The sequence below is a fragment of the Oncorhynchus clarkii genome, chromosome 1 (genome assembly GCF_045791955.1).
Source record: "Oncorhynchus clarkii lewisi isolate Uvic-CL-2024 chromosome 1, UVic_Ocla_1.0, whole genome shotgun sequence".
NCBI lineage: Eukaryota > Metazoa > Chordata > Actinopteri > Salmoniformes > Salmonidae > Oncorhynchus > Oncorhynchus clarkii.
Window position 1 is genome coordinate 70,650,932 of NC_092147.1, and position 24,461 is coordinate 70,675,392.

General features: G+C 38.8%; 1 protein-coding gene across 3 annotated transcripts; it reads right to left on the reverse strand.

The window, feature by feature from the left end:
* Window positions 1-5,990: 5,990 nt before the first annotated feature.
* LOC139417219 (polymeric immunoglobulin receptor-like) lies at window positions 5,991-15,382 on the reverse strand. Of its 3 annotated transcripts, none has more exons than XM_071166482.1 (12): window positions 15,244-15,350; window positions 13,058-13,381; window positions 12,286-12,621; window positions 11,819-11,885; window positions 10,232-10,320; window positions 10,036-10,076; window positions 9,669-9,707; window positions 9,333-9,404; window positions 7,442-7,507; window positions 7,163-7,228; window positions 6,944-6,997; window positions 5,991-6,758 (listed from the first exon to the last, which is right to left on the reverse strand). In XM_071166482.1, exons 1-11 carry the CDS (start codon window positions 15,299-15,301, stop codon window positions 6,944-6,946), a joined length of 1,212 nt encoding a protein of 403 aa, XP_071022583.1. In that variant the 5' UTR covers window positions 15,302-15,350; the 3' UTR covers window positions 5,991-6,758. The 3 variants fall into 3 exon arrangements, with proteins under 3 accessions (XP_071022583.1, XP_071022568.1, XP_071022575.1); XM_071166467.1 differs by having other exon boundaries at window positions 5,994-6,761; window positions 7,454-7,507; window positions 9,639-9,707; window positions 15,244-15,382; XM_071166474.1 differs by having other exon boundaries at window positions 5,994-6,761.
* Window positions 15,383-24,461: the final 9,079 nt, after the last annotated feature.

The following is a 24,461-nucleotide window of genomic DNA, read 5'->3' on the forward strand; positions in this document are numbered from 1 at the left end:
CTACAGGTGGGAGATGCTATGGTGACCAGCGAGCTGAGATAAGGGGGGACTTTACCTAGCAGGGTCTTGTAGATGACATGGAGCCAGTGGGTTTGGCGACGAGTATGAAGCGAGGGCCAGCCAACGAGAGCGTACAGGTCGCAATGGTGGGTAGTATATGGGGCTTTGGTGACAAAACGGATTGCACTGTGATAGACTGCATCCAATTTGTTGAGTAGGGTATTGGAGGCTATTTTGTAAATGACATCGCCAAAGTCGAGGATTGGTAGGATGGTCAGTTTTACAAGGGTATGTTTGGCAGCATGAGTGAATGATGCTTTGTTGCGAAATAGGAAGCCAATTCTAGATTTAACTTTGGATTGGAGATGTTTGATATGGGTCTGGAAGGAGAGTTTACAGTCTAACCAGACACCTAAGTATTTGTAGTTGTCCACGTATTCTAAGTCAGAGTCGTCCAGTGTCTCATTCACCAGATCTCAATCCAATTGAACACTTATGGGAGATTCTGGAAAAGCACCTGTGACAGCGTTTTCCGCCACCATCAACAATACACCAAATTATGGAATTTCTCATGGAAACATTGTGTCGTATCCCCCAATAGCGTTCCTTGCACTTGTAGAATCTATGCCAACGCGCATCGAAGCTGTTCTGGCTCGTGGTGCTCAATGCCCTATTAAGACACTTTATGTTGGTGTTTCCTTTATTTTGGCAGTTACCTGTAAGTATTACAATTGTGCTATTGTCACAATGAACATGCCTCGGAAACATGCCTTGTCAAATCCATGTGTCATCTATTGCTGAAATGATGTCCATGTAATTAATTTGGACACTTTGCCTAGTAGAAAGGATGAGAGACTAATCTTCAAGGAAACATTTTCACAAGTTTTACCTGTGTAGCTTGGCTTGGAGAGAAAGAGATGGCATCGTTTAATGCTTTTAATGTTAGATAAGCATGTCTTTCCTTAAAATCTCTCAAACAAGTTTAATGAGAACACAGTTAATCAGCTCATTACTTATAACGCCTACTCCCCTGCTCCAGCGCTCGATGTCGCCGGTCTACTAACCACCAGTCTGGCAACCATCATTACGCACACCTGCTCCCCATCGTTACGCACACCTGGACCTCATCACTACCTTGATTACTCTCCCTTTATTCAGCCCTCAGTAGCCTCAGTCAGCAGGCAGTATTGGTTTTGTTCAGGACGCTTCTCCTGTTTTGTTAATCTGCCTTTGTTTTATTATTAAACTCACTTTCTGCACATGATTCCTGACTCCTAGTGTATAGGTTACAATTATTATTAAGGATTTATTCATAAACTCGTCTGCACTCATACCACTATGTATTCAACAGATTGATACCCTCAAATGTAGAATTGTAATCTTTTACAATAAAATACTTTACATACTAATGGCTGTTTCTTGTAGTGGCTGTTTCTTGTAGAATGGCTGTTTCTTGTGGAAGGATCTTCATTCTGACTATTGTTATCATTTTCAATCTCAGAGGAATGATCATGTTTAGGATGGTTTATAGGCTACCTCCATTCATCTCATCTCATGAGATTTTGTGGGAACAAACAGGACAGATATGGTTGCAGACAGTGCTTTTACTTTGTAAGAATTTCTCAGAAATGGAAACCCCCAAAAAAGCCTATCCTGCTGGTGAGAAAATGAACCTTCAGTAACCCACTAGTAGCCAACAGAAACCTCTCTCTGGTATAGGGCTCGTGAGCTGTAGACCACATTATCACCTGGATCTGCTGCCTGATAGAAGAAACACATAGACAGGTAGAGGTGAAGACTGATGTATGTTTTGATGGAATATACAGGTTGGAAACATATTAGTCTAATTAGTCATTCATGTTTAGTAGTAACACGGTTATAATTGTTATTACACTGTTGTAAATATGCTTACACTGACAAAATATGTGTCAGGTTTAAAACACATATTAAACATCAGCTATCAAAACAGATATCAGCACATGGTGCGTGCTACCTTGGTCTGTACTTTTTGTAGGGTTCTGCTCTTAGTTGGTGACCACAGTATGTATGTTACATCATCAACTTCAGGAAATGACTCCTGCAGGTCAACACAAAAAAAGACAGGTTTAATAAAATAGTAAAGACCAAAATATTCAACAATCAATATAATCCACAATTTCAATTAGAATATACACAGATGTTATTTTAATACATTTTGACAGCATCAATATACAACGTCTCTCTGGCAAAAAGCAACACACTGTCTTAGACCACAAAGGAACAACAATTGACCAAGAAATGACACCAATTGCCTCAACCTCCCCAAGTTATTTCCAGTGTGACAATACCACAGTCAAAGCACACAGTAAGAGAAAGAAAGATAACATGCACACATTTCTCCACAGTATGTATACTTATTCCGTATTGCACATATTTCTGGCATCCAGTCAGTTTCATAAAAATAGGCATACATACTTACAGTTAATGGCCTAAATACTAATTACTGTATGATTAAAATCCTGCGCAATCCTGCATCCTGTTCTCAATCAAGCATTTAACTGCGTGTATCTATTATTGGTTAACAGATTTGGATTATCACCCAAAGACAGCACCTTCGAGTCAGAGAGGGATAAGGATGAGAAAAGCATGCATCAAAAATGAAGGATAACATGAGAGTTAACTACCACTGAGGTGTTCATTGGTTGGGCATTGACCTTATTGTGCTCTGAAAGAAAGAGAGGGGCATCAATGACATTAATTACAGTAGCACAGTCCTGAATCTGTTCTAATAGTGCCCCTTAAACTTTGTCTCACTTCAAAAACACTTGTCATTTGTATTACATTTGTATTACTGTCTCCCTGGGGTTTCACATTGCTAAAAAAACACACCAGTCTCCTCAGTGCTGAATGATGCTGTACAAAATATGATCTATGATGAGTATTATCATAATAATGTGTGCAGGAGTCATTCAACTGTAACTCAACTTAGTCAAATATATACTATTGTTTAAAAATAATAGAATAAATACTTATTGTACTTTCTAAACATCTTCCCTGCAATAAAGGCACCAACTGTCATCACCACCACCATGCTCAGAGGCAGGAGCAATCTTTCAGGTCTCTGGAACTGATGGAGGACAAACAGCAAGCTTACATTTCATGATATGTTGTATAGAAAAAGACAGCTAAATAGATTATTACTAGACTAATCGAAACTGGTCTCAAAGCATTTCATATTATTCTGTATGTAATCCGAGACAATCCATTTTGTATGATATGTTACGTTTCGTATGGTATGTATTCATTTGTGGATGTCCATCACCCATTTTGTATTATACGTTATGAATTACAATTTGTATTATATTTTAAGAATTTGCAAAACATCTAATATGCTACAAATTCTAGCTAGGTGCCTTGCATTAGCTAAATGGCTAACGTTGGTTAGGGTTAGGGGTTAGGGTTAAGTTTAGGAGTTTGGTTAATGGGTTAAGGTTAGGGAAAGGTTTAGCTAAAATTATTAAGGTTAGTGTTAGGGGAAGGGTTCGCTAACATGCTAAGTAGTTGCAAAGTAGCTAAAAAGTAGTAAGTAGTTGAAAAGTTGCTAATTAGCTAAAGTTCTCCGTGATGTGATGTGTACTCACAACCTTTGGGTTGTGAGTAAAACCCCGACCAACCACCCTACTTTTGCTTTTACCTTAAGTAACCATCTGTCTTATGTAACCATACCAAAAGTAAGATGTCATACTAATTTGACTGTCCCAGATGTATATTTACGTTGGTTCATACAGTCTATTAGACCAGGCTGGATCATTTGTTATATGCTGCTGTCACAAATGGATAGGCTACTAGTATACCCTTTTCAAATGATGTTTTTTTCTAAATATTGCATCTGAAAATGAAATCAAAATGTTGTTTTATTTCTATTTAATATAATTTGTTTGGGATTAATGATTAAGAGATGGATCTGAGAGCGGCTTGACCTATGGTGGTTGTCGTCTACGTCCCCTTTAGCTCCCAGGGTTGTGTTGCTACAGGAACAGAAGGGTTGTCATTCCTGACAGCAGGCTCAGAATTTGGAGTGGCAGAGGGTTGCTGAGTGTTTGAAGACACATTAAATAGCTGGCATACCAGAAAGACAGCCTGAACTGCAGTGTATGAAAAACAAGCCGTCATCAACAGCATGTTTCAATTACAATAACATTTGCTCAGCAAATAAAGCAACTTCAGATCTAGCTGTATAGCAAGACTCAATTCGAAAATCTGATTGGTGCACATGAAACCCAAGCAAGATGATACTTAATTACATAACACTGTTGTGTTTACTTGTGGTGGTAGTGGTACTCTGTGTTTTGATTGGTTGATTGAAATTATGAATGCTGATTGGCTGAACAGTAAAACATTTATTTTACTTTTCTAATTACATTGTTAACCAGTTTTAAAATAGCAATAAGGCACCTCGTGAGTTTGTGGTATATGACCAATATAGCATGGCTGCGGTCTGTGTTTAGGCACTCTCCGCTGCGTCGTACATAAGAATAGCCCTTAGCAGTAGTATGTTGGCAATATACCACACCCCCTCATGCCTTATTCCTTAATTGATATGAACAGGCATCTGTAGGTCTCCCATTGCACACCAGTACCAGTCAGTGTTTTTCATCTTCAGTCCACTTAATAAGGGTCAACATCAAAACATAACCGCTGGATTGACCATTGATTGGCTGTAATGTTAATGATGTGCCATCCAAAGTCTCAGGATACCCCAAACACAAGGCACCAAACCATGTTCGGGCCATGGGTGTAACAGTAGCAATGGACAGTGACACACCCTCCTTCAACTCCAGTCAACTGTTGTTGGTCCAGGTAAAGTTCTGTATTATCTACACACAAAGTAAACAACACTGAGAGAGATTAAGATCTGGACAATGTATGGTCTAGCTTATTCATCAAACAGATTAACATGACTTGGAAATATCCACCATAAAAGTATTGTCGTCGAAAAATGTACAATGGGGCAACATTAGGCTGGATACTCAACAACAGGATAGTCAATGGAAAATGAAGAACAGATGCAAACAGTGTCTGCATCTTACCTGGAGTGAATGATAAGGACATTTGTATCCTGTAAACTGTCATTTTATCCGCCACATCACAACAGTAATACCCATAGTCCCCTGGCTCCCGGTCAGCCATGGTCACAGTGAAGGTTCCCTGATTGATATCATAAGTGATTCTGGTCTTATCCCTGCTCTTAGAGTGGTTATTGAGGACTACATAACAGCATCTGTTCCAACGATATCCTTTACACCAGTATTTCACATGATTTCTATATCTCTACAGCTCTGTAATGGATCCTCCTGTCTTCACAAGCACCACTCACATCATGACTTCCTGCAGACAACAAAACATGACACCCATTTAGGTTGTAATTAAAGCAACTCAACAATGTAAAGACATTTTACCAACAATATAAAATATATATATATATACATTTTTTAAGTTTAAGAGATTTATTTATTAAAGAAACCAAATAAAATTGTTTCTGATTTCAATAAAATGTTGATGTATTTTTTCACGACAGAAGCAATGTGTTTTTGCCAGTGTTCATTCCCCACCCAAAACTGTGATGTAGTTCAGATCTTTCTTACATAGAACTGCATTGAATAAAGAAGAGAGAATCAAAACACTACGACTTCTTAATGATATAAACAGTTTAACTTGAGAGTCTGGAGAAGATGATACGTAGGAGGGAGAGGGATGTATAAGAACCATTTGTGGGTTTGGAGTCTGTATGTCTTGTGGTACTTATGCACAATTGTGTGTCAAGATCTGAGGCACCGAATCAAATGACTCCGTTTCGTAAACTTCATAGACATCATTGATTATCTGTTATTCTCTTCCTGCTTTTGTTTGGGTGATAATTCCCCCCTCAGTGGCAGATAGCAACAATTGCATTCAATAGGCTAGTTTTGACATAAGGCTCTTACTCAATATTCTTTAATAAAAATAAAACATTCAGGTTTATTCTGTTTTTATTGAAGAAACACACATTAGTTAAATGTCCACATGGACATAATTGTGACAATTTAATACAAGACGTTCAGTCTATAATATATACAGGTTAGGGAGTGAACGTTAATTATAATAAGGGTTAAATGGAGAAAATCGGACCTCTCTGAAATGAAATTGGATGGCCCGCTCTTCAGCTAAATATATTTGACCTAAACCCTAGAAAGAAAACAAGTGACCCTCCCCTCTACCCAAAATAAATAATTTAAACAAAGTGGATTGCATTGAACATGTCTCCCATTTATCCTCACCTACACCTATGTACAGACCAGAGCCTTAAATATTTCATATTTCTCCAATGCCAAATCAGTTTGTCCTGTTTGCAACAAAACTGTCGCTGTTTGCAAATAATTAAATCAGGAATCTGAGCATGGTGCTTTCAAAAGTTTGGCCTACCTTTCCACTTAAGACAGTCAGCCTACACTCTTAGAAAAAGATGTGCCATATCAAACCTAAAAGGGTTATTCGGCTGTCCCCTTACATACATTTTGATGCATCCTTTAAAAAGAAAAAGTGAACAATAAAAAATAATAAGGAGAAAGGGTTGGGGCAGGGGGTGACAAATAAAATAACCTTATATGTTTTACTGTCAATCTGGACACATTTCTTCTGATGCCTTAGTACACTGAGATGCTCCAGTATTTTCCCCCATAAAGATTGTCTGGTTCTTTGGGACCAAGGATTTAATGCTGTCACTGCTCTGCTGCTACTCCCTGCTGGAGAGAAAGTGAACCTTCAGTCACTCACCTAAAACCATCATTTGTGTGCAGTGTGGTTTTCCACTGGATTCACTATCATAGCAACATGTTGTCAGACGAAGTTAAAGGATGACAGCAAATGAAAAGGCAAACATGCTGCATGACTGAAGAGTAATGTTATGTTTATGCTTTACACAGACCTATCTCTGGTGTTGGGCCACTGTGCTGTAGACCACATCATCTGGTTCTGCTGCCTGTAAGAGAGGAGGAACACACACACACACACAGTCACACACACACAGTTATAATGGTGATATACAGCGCCTTCTGTATTGATGCAGTACACAGTAGACACATACAGGCACAAATAAGTTAGTCAAATCATCAAAACAGAATATCTGCTTTTTATGTAGGCCTACATTTGGTTGGGTCTTGTTCTTGGTGACCACAGTGCTGTATGTCACTGCATCATCAGGTAATGGAATCTGTTCATAGACAGACACACAGAGTTATTCAGAAAACACAAAACACATAATAATTGTTAGTCAGCCCAATCTTTGCATTTTCTTAATATTTTAACTGGTGTTATTTACCATGCTTAAACAGTCAGAGTATACACATTAGTTCATAATAACTATTAGCCTAGCTGTGGCTAGAACACTGCTAAACATGGAACATAACATCATTAAATTCTGTACATTTGGTTGGACCTTGTTCTTGGTGACCACGGTGCTGTATGTCACTGCATCATCAGGTAATGGGTCCTGTTACACAAGGAGTTATTCAGAAAACATATACATCCATTTTACATTCTACTGTCATGACGTTGGCCTCTTTGAGTATAGCAACACCATCCCCCTCTCCCTGCCCCCCCCCCCCTCCCCCCCTTGCCTCCTTCAACTAGGCTGCTGTGGTCAGAGGTCGTAAGATCCTGAGAAGACCTCATGGACACAGTTATAGAGAGTAGTTTTTCATGGAGACAAAGAAAATCCTTCCACCTCACAGAACTTGAGGTACGAACAAATTTCATGTTCCAGAGAAAGTGTAAAAGACCGGTGAAGAATCCAGCTACGAACTAGTCCATTTGTCACAACTTGGGAAACTTAAGAGAGACGGTGTGGCCACATTACCATAACGCTGTTTATATAATAGCCTCAGATATGAGGTTTACATCTAATTGTTGTATAAGATGAATGAGTGAGTATGATACTGTTTGTATAATTGTGTAATATGATTGTGGACTGTTTAATGAAGAAAAATACAATTCCCTTTTGATTTGAACTAAATCAGAGGACCGCCTCTGAGTCCAGTTAGGGTCAGACATCCTGGGACAGCCCTTTTCTGCCATTCCGAATAAAACCCAACTTCGAGAAATTATCTCCAGACTAAGCTTACCTCAATTACAAGATGGCTAAAGGTGTAGACCATTGCTGAATCTTTTCAACCATACCACGTGGTTAAACTCTTAGAGTGTCGATACCGACAGAATAAGAACAAGTCTTTGGTATTGATTACTAGTCTGCAGCTAGGAATTCGGCATCATTGAACGCGAAGAACGACAACCACCAAAACATCCATTCTATAACGAATGTCACCCTGAACAATCCCCTCTAACCACAACCTTGAGAGTGAGAGAGGGAGAGAGACAGACAATTCTACAAAAGAAATGAACTTTTCACCAGCGATCTAGATGACACACTGAGCGTAAATATATATATTGATTGCAATTGTTCCCGACTGAGTGAGCGTTCATGTGTAAGGATTAGCATTTCAATTGTTATAATTATTAACTCTGTAGTGACTTCTTAGTCGACCCCCCACTCCCCTTTTGTCAAACAAGCCACCATGCCGGTTCAGCCCAATAGGGTACATTCTATCATTTCATGTAACCATATTTACTGTTTGTTTATGCATTTCTGTGAATTACTTAGTTAGCAAAAAATAAATGATTTAAGACAATTGATGTATGGATGATTCATAGTGAAGACTGGGTTTGTGCAGATAACCAACAATTTACGACGTTTGGAATGAGACTAACGTGAGGTAAAGTAAATAATTCATTAATTCAAAGACTAATTGATCAGATAAAATATCTGAAAAGTTATTTTAGGAAATTATAACTTGTAATCTGAATATTTTTCCTTGGTGCCCCGATTTCATAGTTAATTACTTATGTGATTAATCAGTTGGTTGCATAGTAACTAATTACAGAGAATCTTTGATAAAAACTATCAGTCTTCAGTTAATGATAGTAAAGGCATGACACTACAATACATTACAGCTAACCAATAAGTTCTGCTTTTCAAGACAGAAAAACTCTACAAGACCAGCAGTGCTTGTGTGTTAATTTAGTTTTAAATGTACCCTTTGCTGCTTAGGAATCACAGTGCTGTATATAAAAATACGAGATTGAGTTGATTTAAAATGTTAGGTATGACTAACTATCAACCAAAGAGAACCCTACAATATCAAGAAGAGAAAGTCACAGATGAGTGAGAGGGAGGCCTCAGACTGGCCTCTGCCAGGGGCCTCCAAATCACTAAGTCCACCCCTGCAGATACGTGAGAAGATAACATGAGCATAGTTGACCTTTTTTGCTGTCCTGTGCTGCTTAGGGATCACAGTGCTGTACAAGTCACCATGGCTCTCAGGGTTCAGGACCTGTTTGATGGAGGACAGAGAGTAACATGATCACATCATCTCAGAGAGAGACTGACACTGTGGACTTTCACTTTGAGTTGGTTTGGGTTGAGTTTGAAGTGGGGGGCTGAAGTTTGGTTGCAGATGGTTTAGGTTGGTTTGGAGGGGGTTAGCTTGGTTTGAGGAGGGTTGAGTTGGGTTGCAGAAGGTTTAGGTTGTGTTGGAGGAGATTCGGTCAAAAGGGTTAGGTTTAACCTGTTGTGTTGATCCTCTGATGTGACTCACAGTACTGTAGGTAATGTTCTGCTCAGAGTCAGAAGACTGCTGAAATAATGAAACACAAACCTTGTTAACATCAAACCATGTTTTTTTACAATAAGCCATAGAAGAATTTTGTACCTCATGCATTCTGACATGAATTAGATATTTTTTTTCAGTTTAATTTTTTCCCAGTAGTTAAATACGCACACTTAGCGCAGAACTTTTATTTTTTTATTTAGTCATCTTTAAACTGTTTATTTTAATATTCACATACTGTAAGAGATTGGGTTATAAAGTGTTAGTTATGACTAACTACTAACCAGAGTGAGCCCTAGAATATCAAGAAGTGAAAGGAACAGATGTGTGAGAAGATAACATGATCATAGCTTACCACTGTGGTGTTTGGTGGTTGGTCCTTTGACTTCTTGTCCTCTGAAATATAAAAAAGAGGATGTTGGTACTAATGATCTTTGATGTCAAACCTTTCATTTGTGGAAGCAAGAACTCCACTGTATTTATAATATTCTGCAAATGACATTAGTCATAAACATTAGAAAATTTTAAATATAATTTAAAAAAAGACTTACTATGTTTTCTCAACATCTTCAATGTGACCAAGGTAACAGCTATCAACACCACCAACAGGCTCAGAGGAATGAACAGGACTTCCAGCAAACTGGAATATAAAATACAATCAAATTGAATATATAGATCATTTCAGGCGTGGGAAAGTGGTAAATGCTTAAGCAAGAACATTTAAGGAAGATGTTTCATTTTGTATACATTTTTCTTTATCTGAAAATGAAACAGACAGATAGTTTTGTAATGTGGGGAACTACAGTAATTATTGTTAACCCAGACACTGGTCTCTGGTTTGATCAGCCTTGCTAGTCACAGGTGTCTCCACCAAGGTTATTATAGTTTTGTGTTTTGATTTTAGTTTTTATTTCTATTTGTTTTAATATTTTTATTTGAAATTCAGTTTAGTTTCAGTTAGTTTTCAGATCTGATTTACTAGTTTTATTTAGTTTAAGGTTAACTTTAACATACATTTTTTTATATTACTTAGATTCAGCTGTAGCCAACGCATGGGAGGTTAGGAGCCGTTTATGTGTTTATGGGATGTCACTTCTTGCAACTGTGGGACAGTAACGCACGAGGTGATGGGTAAGGTCGTTGGTTAGGTTGGGTTTAAAGGTAGACTCAGTGAGATTACATAGATGCACAAAGTAAACAGTAGTAGTGTGTCAATAGCCACAACAACCAGGAACATTGTAGCGAGAGGCTAAACTTCTCAGTAGTTTTGGTCAGTAGCTATGATGTTGTAATAGTGTGAAGAGCACCCGTGCACATGGGCAGATACTCTGTGTTATTGCCAGAGCTTGCAACACCTTGAAAGTTATTTTACATATCAGTTAACCACATCATGGCTGCATTCCCCTGCTCAGACATTGCATGTATCAAATCAAATCCATGTTTATTTGTCACGTGTAGGTAGACCTTACAGTGAAATGCTTACTTACAGGCTCTATCCACCAATAGTTTCATGACACGTCATCGACTGTGCAGTCAGGCACCAGACTGTTTTACCATATGATGTGGTCAGGTGATATAACATGTACGTAAAATACCTATCCAGGTGTTGTAAGATCTGGCAGTCGTCAGCAACGTCTGAGCAGAGGAATATGACGGACATGTTATAGCGATCTGGTGTCTGACTGCACAGTCGATGACGTTGCACGCTACCATTGGTTGATGCATGTAATGTCTGAGCAGGGGAATGCAACCAATATCAGCAGTGCTGCTGGTGGCAACAACATCTCGCTGAGTATACCTTTAAAGGAAAGTCAGTCTCAATGTGACCCGTCAGATTCAGAAGCTATAAAACAACATTGAAAACCCCATTTCATTTTTGCCCCAAAACTAAAATTGAACATGATCGTAATTATTTATGTTATATTTTAGTTCGCTTTGGAGTTAAATAAAATAATTTCAGTATAGTTTTAGTTTTTTAAGCAGGTGTGTTAATTATTTTATTTCAGAAGATCACTAAATAGTTTCTTCATTATTCGTTTGTATTTATTATAATAACCTTATCCCCAACACCCTTACACTATCACCAACTATTTGGATGACTGTAAAAGTGAGGGAAATAGTGAAGAATGAATACTGACCTCTGGGGCTTCTCATCTGTGTTCTCGTTAGTTACAACATTGTCCCTGTTTGTAACAGATGGGGAAACTGTGGGCGGAGAAGTGTTAGACTCAGCACTGGTTAGTGACGCTTGGTGAGTGGATGGAGCTTGTGTTGCTGTGAGAGGCAGAAATGATAAATAAGCTCCAAACTGACTGGTATATCATTAATATTCAAATGAATAAAATCAGGTAATTGTGATGTTGATTGAAACTAATCACTGCCAGGCTTCCTTAGCTAATGTGTGACACGCATTTGAATCTAATTCAATGAATCCATTTTCTTAATGATATTTAACATGAATGACCGGATAAATTCAAGAGAATGCATGGTCAATAGATTTCCACTTTGTTTCAGAAAAGGTCTTTCAATGTTCCTTAATCTCTAACAGTACTGGATGAATAAAAAGAGAATCAGACTTGGTTATATGGGATTGCTCTGTACTTACTTGTGGTGGTGCTCTGCGTTGTGGTTGGTTGATTGACAGTGATATGAACAGGCATGTGTAGTTTTCCCTTTTCGCACCTGTACCAGCCAGTGTTCTTCATCATCAATCCACTCATATTCACCATTAAGACATAACCGTTGGTGGTTTCTCTCTGTTCCTGCACTAACTTCACAAATGTTCCATCTAAAGCCCTAGAAAGTCCCACAGCCACACAAGAGCCTCCCATCCTGCACCACCCCCCTGTGCTTCCTTGTGAACTATAGTAACAGAGCACAGTGACACTCCCTCCTACAACTCCAGTCATCTGTTGTTGGTCCACGTAGAGTTCTGGAGTACCTGATCACAATGACAGAGGCTGTGATTGGAGGAGTCTGACAAAGAATACACCAATACATATTGGAGACTATCTAGTCATTATTGATATTCATATTACACTGAGAAAGTATAAGTTGAAACACTGGGTCAGTCACTGATAGTACGTACAATAGACAGACTATAGCATACAGAACAGACAGTGTGTTTGATGATGATGCAGAAACATGTGATTCTATCAAACACACTGTCTGTTCTGACCCAGGAGGTGCGCAGAGATGTAATATACCAATATAATATCCTCTATGGATTTCATTTGGTGAAAATATGCATGACTGCTTTGTAGAGGAAAAAGTAACACACTCATCAACAGGACTGTTATGAAACATTAACATGTGAGACATTACTGAGCACTACTATTAATTCTGCATTAATGGACACAGCAGTGTTTGGATCTTACCTGGAGTAACAGATATCTGCAGTCTATCCCCATCATCTGCGTTGCTCTTCCTCTCCACAATACACCAGTAATAATCAGAATCACTAAGACTAAGATTTGTCATGGTCACAGTGAAGACTAGCTGGTTAATGTCATCAGAGATTGAGGTCTTTCCACTGGTCTTAGGATGGTCAGTGCGTACTACAGTAGAGCAACCTAACCAATTATATCCCCTACACCCGTATTTCACATTGTTTCTATATTTCTGATTATAGAGACATGGGATGGTGATGGAGCCTCCTTGCTTTACAGACACATGACTCACTGTGGACACACTCTGTGTATCTGTAGACACAACAACAGAGAACACATTTAGATTATTTTATTTTACCCAGCTGCTCATAAGTCCCATCAGATGATCAGCCAAACAACTTGATCTACTGTAATGATTGAATTTGTGACTTCTGTAAAAAAAATGGCAAACTGTGGTCACACCATGTGTTTGTAACACCAGACATTAACTGAGACATGTAACTGCTGATGTTGACACACCCATGTCCATCCATTAGAACAGAGGCAACACTTGAACAATTAAAGTCATATTTAGCTTTGACATGGAAATTACTACACCACTAAACTATGGAGAAAATCTCTAATTAATCAACTAAAATATCTATTTAAAAATAAAAAAAAGATTCCCAAGTTTGGGAATGTTTAGAATATACAGTTGAAGTCGGAGGTTTACATACACCTTAGCCAAATACATTTAAACTTTTTCACAATTCCTGGCATTTAATCCTTGTAAAAATTCCCTGTTTTAGGTCAGTTAGGATCACCACTTTATTTTAAGAATGTGAAATGTCAGAATAATAGCTGAAAGAATGATTTATTTCAGCTTTTATTCAATTTATCACAGTCCCAGTGGGTCAGAAGTTTACATACACTCAATTAGTATTTGGTAGCATTGCCTTTAAATTGTTTAACTTGGGTAGTCTTCCACAAGCTTCCCACAATAAGTTGGGTGAATTTTGTCCCATTTCTCCTGGCAGAGCTGGTGTAACTGAGTCAGGTTTGTAGGCCTCCTTGCTCGCACATGCCTTTTCTGTTCTGCCCACACATTTTCTATAGGATTGAGGTCAGGGCTTTGTGATGGCCACTCCAATACCTTGACTCTGTTGTCCTTAAGCCATTTTGCCACAACTTTTGAAGTATGCTTGGGGTCATTGTCCATTTGGAAGACCCATCTGCGACCAAGCTTTAAGTTCCTGACTAATGTCTTGAGATTTTGCTTCAATATATACACATCATTTTCCTTCCTCATGAAGCCATCTATTTTGTGAAGGTCACCAGTCCCTCCTGCAGCAAAGCACCCCCACAACATGATGCTGAAACCCCCGGGCTTCAGGGTTGGGATGGGATGGTATTCTTTGGCTTGCAAGCCTCCCCCTTTTTCCTCCAAACATAACGATGGTCATTATGGCCAAACAGTTCTATTTTTGTTTCATCAGACCAGAGGACATTTCTCCAAAAAGTACGATCTTTGTCCCCATGTGCAGTTGCAAACCGTAGTCTGGCTTTTTTTATGGCACTTTTGGAGCAGTGGCTTCTTCCTTGCTGAGCGTCCGTTCAGGTTATGTTTATATAGGACTCGTTTTATTGTGGATATAGATACTTTCCTAACCGACTTGCCAAATCTATAGTTTGTTAACAAGATATTTGTGGAGTGGTTGAAAAACAAGTTTTAATGACTCCAACCTAAGTGTATGTAAACGTCTGACAACTGTGGTAAAACAATTGACTGGATTGTTCTTGACATCTACTGTAGTACATTGAACCCAGAAAAAAAACAATTCTGCAAAATATGTAACTTGCACATTTGTTTGAATTGATATTGATAGACACATCACTTTTTCTCTTCTATTTATTAATAATATGTTACTTCTCTTTTACTTGAAGTCTCATTTACATGTGCTACGCAACAACTAGAAATATACAACTGTTGAACTGTTTCACAAGATAAATTATTAAAAACAGCATGTATCTATCACCTGACCACAAAATGCTGAAATCCATAATGTGACCACAATGTCTATGGGCAAAGTAGACAGAACATTACAAGTGTTATGACTTTCAGCATGTTTTCACTGATTGACTTGGAGGAACTAAGCCCAATAATATCAAACAACTAAAGGTCTTCGTTCACTTACCTGAGACTCCAGTGAGGAAGAACAGGATGCGCAGGACAAGGAGGAGATGTGGAGCCATGAATGGATGAGAGAGAACGTCTCTGGTAGTATTTATGTTTGTGTGGGAGTACTGGTGTGTCCGCAATCAAGGCACCCAGTCAACTGACTACTTCCTGATTCACATAGACATCACTATCTTCAACTCTCTTCCTGTTTTAAAGACATAATGCAACCAGTGCCCTGTGCAAGACCTTGTGTGTTCAATGATGTTGAACTGTTGAAAACCTGACCAAGGCTGATATGGTCAAAATGTGTCAAAATGTATGCTAAAACATATGCTTGTTTATATGATGATTATTTATGGAATATTCACCATCCTTAATACACTGATAACCTCATAACCACTTTACACCTTGGCTATAGTCATCGAATGAGTTACAATGGTACAGATAAAGTGCATGTAAAACGTACCTTGGCTGGTTGGATCATTCCTACTTCGTGGTGGCTTTTCTGTCCTCAGGAAATATCACTTCTTATTCAGTATATATATTAAAAAAGTGGTTTCCAATAGGCTTTAAATAGAACGTCAGGTGTCCTTTACCTTAAAAACACAAAAATATGGATCTTCAAAGAAAGTTTTACTCATTTTAGCACTTTTATTTCAGTGGATGTAGACGTTTGTACCATGTCCCTGGGTGTTATTCATCAACTTCCATGAGAAATATAATCCAAAAATAATGTTTAAAATCTTTCTTCATTATTTCATAGTCTTTGTTAAAATAATTCTCTCAAGAATGTATTTCATGATTATTGTATTTATTCTTGTTGAAGATTTTCTGTGTCCCTGATATCACTTTCCTCCCTGTTAGTTTGTACTTCTCCTTTAAGAAAACATCCTCTTCTTACAATTACACCACATTCATAAAGTGTCATAATTCTATTGGTGGGAAAACAACGGTGCATAGCTGAATAAATATAAACACTCAGTTGTATCTATTTTTACATTTGTCATGTTGTTAGTCTGTATGTCATATTGTTGCTCTGTATGTCCCACTTAAAATATATTTAATAAAGAAGTTAAAATTATTCTAGCTCAATATTGCACACTCACAAAGCTATGGCTAATTTAGGTTACAAATTTCCATCCTGTTAGGTTCCACCCTGTTAGGATTATGCACCTAACAGGTTGGAAAATGCACCTAAACAGCTTGACTTATATGTTTTTCTGAAAGTCAAACATGTCCTTTTCAAACAGAATACAAAAAAACATACACATATGAATTATTTTTTTGTAAGGTTATGAGGACCAAATGTCACCAGATTATTGGAATGAGCTGGTTGTTCATTTAGGGATAGGCGTCTCGCTAGTGGGACACCTGTCGACAACATCCGGAGAAATTGAAGGGTGCGCAAATCAAATAAATAATCGTAATATTAAACATTCATGAACATACAAGTGTCTTATATAATTTAAAAGCTTAAATTATTGTTAATCTAACTGCGTTGTCCGATTCACAATAGATTTTACAGCGAAAGCATAGCATGCGATTGTCTGAGGCCGGCGCCCCACATCAACATGTTTTTAAACCAGCACAGGCTTCACAAAATCACAAATAGCGATTAAATAAATCACTTACTTTTGAAGATCTTCCTCTGGTTGCAATCCCAAGGGTCCCAGCTACAACATGAATGGTCGTTTTGTTAGATAAAATCCTTCTTTATATCCCAAAAAGTCAGTTTAGTTGGCATCATCGATTTCAGTAATCCACTCGTTCAACATGCAGACAAAGGAATCCAAAAAGCTACCGCTAAACTTTGTCCAAACAGGTCAAACGACGTTTCTATGTAATCCTCAGGTACTCTAAAATGTAAATAAACTATAATATTTCATACGGAAAGTAGTATGTTCAATGAGAAAGTAAAATTAGTAAGCGATCCCTCCTAATCGTGCACCGAAAGACTGATATTTTACCGGTGGTCTCTTCACAAAAACTCAACATTCTTGCTCATTTTTGATGAAACAAGCCAAACTTTGAATAAAGACTGTTGACATATACTGGAAGCCATAGGAATTGCAATCTGGGAGACAAATTTACGTAGGAACAATACGTTTCCATTATAAGAGCCTGGGACCTAAATAAAAAAAAAAACATGTTGGTTGGTTTTTCTTTGGATTTCCACCTGCCATATCAATTCTGTTTTAGTCTCAGACATTATGGCTTCTGGGTCTAACAGGCAGTTTACTTTGGGCATGTCAGTCAGGTGTAAATTCAGGAAACTAGACCCTATCCCAGAGAAGCAGGTGTAATCTTAAGAGGCAAATGAGATCAGTAGAGTTTCATGTTCAGCAAGTTAGTATTTTAGCATATTTATTTGTCATTTAGAAATCTAGAGGAATTATTGGTGGAACAGTTCAACCAGGCTGTGATTTGTTACATTAAACCATAAGAAACAACCATCAGGAAAAGGCTTAGATACACTGCCAACAGCCAGCACTACATTGGTCAAGAGTTTCATTCCACACTACATGCACATTTGAGAAGAATAATTATATAAACCCATGAATCATACATCATGTACAGATAAAGCTACAGTACATACATCAATTATAGATATTGTTATTGGTAATGTGTGGTGTTTGGACAGAGTTTGGATAAATACAATGTAATGTTGGGAATAGAATCTGATACCCTAGTCTTATTCTTAGAACCAGAGGGCCTTAAATGTTGAAGGTATACAAAAATGACAAATGAAGGTTATGATAAAGAAAAATAGATTAAGATAATGACTAATGATTGACTGATTTGAATTCATTAGACCATTTTAAAAACAGACATAAGAGTGCTCCAGCCGGAGAAGCCTCCACAAACAATAACAAAATGAATCGAGGATAACACAACGAAGCTTGAAAACGTGTATTTCCATGGTGGTCCTTTTAAGGGGGAGAGGTACATTGCCCTTGTCTCATTTACTCCTAACACAATACATTTGACACAATATAAAACAAAATAGGCACCAAAAACCAACCCATATGCTCTCCCTGGCATTACCTCTCACCCACGTGCTGGAGGCCTAACGCTCACGTTTGAGATTTACTGCTGTTAAGCAAATATTTTCAGTGAGAATGTGAAACCAACCAGGGAGGTTATTCATTATTTTGTTCTTTGGAAGACAATTCCAAATAATGAGAACTGAGTACAAAAGGGTTTCTTTTCCCATACCTACATTGGAATGGATGTAAGTCAGTTTCACTCCCTCTAGAATAGTTATAGTCATCCCTGAACCCTGGCCAAGTTAGAGTAGTTACATAGGTACTTGGGGACCATACTGTGGACAATCTTATGGAAAAGACACAATTTAATCTGAGGGACTATCTCTACCACTTTCATCTTTCTGAGGCTTTCAAAGTGGGAGTGGTCAAGATGAGTACAGTGTGTGCTGGAAGTCTGAGAATAATCCAAATGTGTTCAGAGATGTCTGCAGTTTGTTTTGAATTATCTAGGGGGCACTATTATACCACGAAGAGCATGCAAAATCAAAGTGGCACTGAACAAGAGCCCCAGCCAATGACACCATTGCCTTCCTTTCTAACAGAAATGTGGAAGTTCTTGCCAGAAAAACGATTTTATGATTCAATTTGGAGATAACTATTTGACCATGCTCTCTCCAGTCAGATGGTTATCTAGTACACATCCAAGATAGTTAACTGACTCTTTTGCTGTGACTACTGTGTCACCTACTACCACCTTAAAGCTAGGGGATTTCCTCAGTTGAACTTTGGACCTGAACAAGACTCTTATTGTCAGCATTGACTTCCAGAGGTTCTGCACGGAGGTCTTTCTTAACCACATTTCTGTCTTTGTGGGAAGTAAAGCATGGATTAAAGTGTGGTTTGTTGTACATAGTCACTCAGTTCTTACTTATGGTGTTGGGATTCTGTTTTGTAGTTAGTTGACTGACCGTCATATGAACAGTTATCAGTAGGTCTCCCAATGCACACTGGTACCAGCCTGTGTACTTCATTATAGTCCACTCATAGTCACTATCACAACACTGCACCAGAACCATGGCACCTCCTCATAGCTACAGAATTACCATAGTAACAATTGACAGTGAGACTCCCCCCTACAATTCCAGTCACCTGTTGGTCAACATAAAGGCCTGGAATACCTGAACTCAGAGACAGAAAGACTAATGTAATGTATCAGATAAAGCATATATTATGGACACTATCACTATTCAATCATATAAAATGAATCAATACCTCTGACGACAAAGTTCTGAAAATCCATGTGTCTAGAATGTCTATGGACAAAGTAAACAGAACATTACAAGTGTTATGACTTTCAGCATGTAATAAGTCTCAGTATCTGACTTGGAGGAAGTGAGCCTGATAATATCAAACAACAAAATCCCTCACTTACCTTGAGAATCTAGTGAGGAAGAAAAGGATGTCCAGGACAAGGAGGTGATGAGGAACCATGAGTGAATGACTGTCTGTTCTGACCCAGGAGGTGCACAGGAATGTTTGTAATCTACCAATTTATTAATGTGGTGAATATGTGTATGACTGCTTACAAGTAATACCCTCATCAACAGGATTACTATGGGATATTACTTTATGGGACATTACTGAGCACTACAATTAATTCCAGGAGTGATCTCACCTAGAGTAACAGATAGCTGGAGCCCAACCCCGTCATCTACCCGTCATCTACACCAATATTAATCAGAATCACTTAGACTTGTCATGGTCACAGTGAAGATTTTCATTTTTTTTTAATCAAAATTGAGCTTGTAGCATTGCTCTTAGGATGGTCTGTGAGTTCTACAGTAGAGAAACCAAACCAATCAGATCCTCTGCACCAGTATTTTGCATGGTCGCTCTGATCATAGAGTCATGGGATAGTGATGGAGCTCCCTTTCCTCACAGACACATGACTCACTGTGGATGCACTCTGTGTACCTGCAGACACATCAACATAAAACACAATTTGACAGTTTAATTTTACCCAGCTGCTCAAGAGTTCTGTGTGGCACAGTTTGTAGAGCATGGGGCTTGCAACGCCAGGGTTGATAGTTTGATTCCCACAGGAGACCAGTCCAAAAACATATGCAGTCACAACTGTAAGTTGCTCTGTATAAGAGTGTCTGCTAAACTGTTAGTGTCCCATTAGCCAAACATAATGCATGATCTTGTGACGTCTGGAGAAAAAAGAGGCAAACTGTTGTTGGTTGCCACACCATGTGTTTGTGACATCAGTTATTGACTCAGAAAGTGCTGTTGTTGTGACAAGTCAAGCCATGAGAACAGAGACAACACTTCTACCATTCAACTCATATTTCCACTACATGACCAAACGTATGTGGACACGTGCTCGTCGAACATCTCATTCCAAAATCATTTGAATTAATATGGAGTTTGTCCCCCCTTTGCTGCTATATCAGCCTTCACTCTTCTGGGAAAGCGTTCCACTAGATGCTGGAACATGGCTGCGGGGACTTGTTTCCATTCAGCCACAAGAGCATTAGTAACGTCGGGCACTGATGTTGAGCGATTAGGCCTGGCTCGCAGTTGGCGTTCCAATGCATCCCGAAGGTGATAGATGTGGTTGAGATCAGGGTTTTGTGCAGGCCAGTTAAGTGAGTGGATGATGAGAGCAGGGCCGGCACTAGCGTTTTGGGGGCCCTAAGAGATTTGATTGTAGCACAATTTGCTGATGACTAACCAAATGTTGAATTTGCACATTGTGTATTGTACTATTCTAATTCTCAACAGAAGTTTGAAAAAAAGTTAAATTATTTAGAATTTTTTATATTAGGTTTTCTATGTTTATACACGTTTTGCCGCGACTTATGCCATGATAATTAATGACAATGCAGTTTTAAGAAAAATAAGTTTAGTAAAAAATAGATAAGTAAAAAATAACAAATAAAAGTAACAAATAATTAAAGAGCAGCAGTAAAATAACAGAAGCTAGGCTTTATACAAGGGGTACAGAGACAATGTGCGGGGGCACAGGTTAGTCGAGGTAATTGAGGTAATACTGTATGTACATGGAGGTAGAGTTAAAGTGACTATGCATAGATAATAAACAGAGAGTAGCAGCAGCATAAAAGGGCTGGGGTGGACAACACAAATAGTCTGGGTAGCCATTTGACTATCTGTTCAGGAGTCTTATGGCTTGGGGGTATAAGCTGTTAAGAAGCCTTTTGGACCTAGACTTGGCACTCCGGTACCTCTTGCCGTGTGGTAGCAGAGAGAACAGTCTATGACTAGGGTGGCTGGAGTCTTTGACAATTTTTAGGGCCTTCCTCTGACACCGACTGGTATAGAGGTCCTGGATGGCAGGAAGCTTGGCCCCAGTGATGTACTGGGCCGTACACACTACCCTCTGTAGTGCCTTGTTGTCAGAGGCCGAGCAGTTTCCATACCAGGCTAAATCAATGGGGGCTCGCTGGAAGTCAGGGCCCCTGGGGACATGCCCTGCGTGACCGGTTGTTATGTGATCATGATTAATACAGTAAAAGTTTAGATAGCTGGCTAGACTAATTTACCATTCTGAAAATTGTTAGCTGACATGGCTAATTGAGTGACTGTCAAGTGACTGACAAAACAAGAGAAGAACTGGTGATGCACAGCCACATTTTGAACTTGCGCCTTGTGTATTCTATTATTTTAACTCTCGACAGTAAGATGAGACCTTGACTGAGTTTTTTCGGCTGGTTGGGGGCTCCCTAGAGGTCTTGGCCACTAAGTGACCGCTTATGTCACTTATACCTGGAGCCGGCCATGAATGAGAGAGAGAGTGTCTGTGAGTATTTATGTTTTATGGACACCCTGGTGTGTGTCAAGGACCAAGAAATCCAAGCAACTGACACTACTTCCTGATCCATCATTCCTTTAAGGCTCTTCCTGTTTTAATGACACAATGCAATCATGTGCCCCGTGAAAGACCTTGTCTAAAACTGGTGTTGAACTGTTGAACCTGACCAAGGGTGATATACTCAGCAGCATACCACCCTGCATACCACTGCTGGCTTGCTTCTGAAGCTAAGCAGGGTTGGTCCTGGTCAGTTCCTGGATGGGAGACCAGATGCTTCTGGAAGTGGTGTTGGAGGGGCAGTAGGAGGCACTCTTTCCTCTGGTCAAAAAAAAAAATGTCCCAATGCCCCATGGCAATGATTGGGGACACTGCCCTGTGTAGGGTGCTGTCTTTCGGATGGGACGTTAAACGGGTGTCCTGACTCTCTGAGGTCATTAAAGATCCTATGGCACTTATTGTAAGAGTAGGGGTGTTAACCCCAGTGTCCTGGCTAAATTCCCAATCTGGTCACCTAATAATCCCCAGTTTACAAATGGCTCATTTCTCCCCTGCAAATGAGAATGTGTTCTCAGTCAACTTACCTGGTAAAATAACGGATAAATGAAGCTACTATGTATACTGGTTAATTTGATGACTGTTTGTGGTTTATTCCCCATCCTCTATACACTAATAACCTGTCATGTATTAACTCCTGAGTCCGGTGTTGGTCTAGTTTCTTTATTAACAATGTTTATGAGCAATTTAGTCTATTAGCATGGATATTTTTATTCATTAAGCTAGAGGAATTATTAATGGAACAGTTCAACCAGGCTGTGATTTGTTACATTAATGTAACGGCCGTTGTTGGTGGAAGAAGGTGAGGACCAAGGTGCAGCGTGGTATGTGTCCATATTTATTAGAATGAAGACGGAAATAATCAAAATAACAAAGAGAAATGACCGAAAACTGTTCTGGCTGGTGCAGACACACAACAGACAACAGAAAATAATCACCCACGAAACACAATAGAAAACAGGCTACCTAAATATGGTTCTCAATCAGGGACAACGATTGACAGCTGCCTCTGATTGAGAACCATACCAGGCCAAACACAGAAACAGCAAATCATAGAAAAACTAACATAGACAACCCACCCAACTCACGCCCTGACTATACTAAAACAAAGACATAATAAAATAACTAAGGTCAGAACGTGACAATTAAACCATGAGAAATAACCATCAGGAAAAGGGTTAGAGACACATCAGACAATAATTTAATTCCACAACACATGTATGTACATAATAATATAATAATTTGAATAAAATGAATCATACAGATAAAGCTGGATAAAGTTGGTAAATTTGACCCTTGATCGTTCCAGACAGACGTCTTTGGTTTCTATACATCCTTGGTATCATCTTGATGTCGGTTTTTCCTCAACTTTACCACTCCAATGATGTTGCACAGGAGGAAGAGCAGTGCATTACCAACTTTCAGCAGGTAGAAGAATGTACGTTCCAATCTGTAGAAGAGTTAGTGCTGAGCAATTAGTGCTTTTTGAGGCCGGTCGGTTTCGATTCAATTCTTTATAAAATATCACAGTTTTCAATTTCGTTTTCTATTATTTGGTTTGAATGCTGTAACAACACAGAATAAAACAATGAATAAAAGTCCCATGATGGTAGTGACTGCCCATTACTAATCATCACTTATTAACCATTTATGCACATTACTTTACTTTAATCAAACATTTCAGTTGTTGTGTATATTACATTTTTTTCATTCCAAGTCAACATCTCGTCTCTGTAGAGCTGCTGCATGTGCTGTGTGACAAAATCTTGTAACTCTTGAAAGTAAATAAGGCATACTTTTATGACTGCTGAATGCCAGCTATTAATCACTTAGATCATGTATTTTCAGGTAGAGATACCTCCCGAAGCAACCTCTGCTCTCTATATCACCTCTAACCGGGGCGGCAGGGTAGCCTAGTGGTTAGAGCGTTGGACTAGTAACCGGAAGGTTGCAAGTTCAAACCCCCGGGCTGACAAGGTACAAATCTGTCGTTCTGCCCCTGAACAGGCACCCACTGTTCCTAGGCCGTCATTGAAAATAAGAATTTGTTCTTAACTGACTTGCCTGGTTAAATAAATAAAAACAATTATTTTGCCATTTCTGTAGAAGGAAGAATTTGCTGTAAAGTCATCCACAGACCTTTTGTAGGCTAGAACAATGTTTTGAAACCATGGTTTTCAACAGTCCACATTTCAGTCATGCACATTTAAATTGAGTGGTGATTTTTGAGGGGTGTTTGTGTACACTTACGTCTGGATGTTGCTGACTGACGGCTGAGAAGAGACTGCAGATTGGGCTGTTGGCACTGGAAATGTTGTCAGTGTCAAGTTAGAAGAAATATACAGCACTTTCAGCATT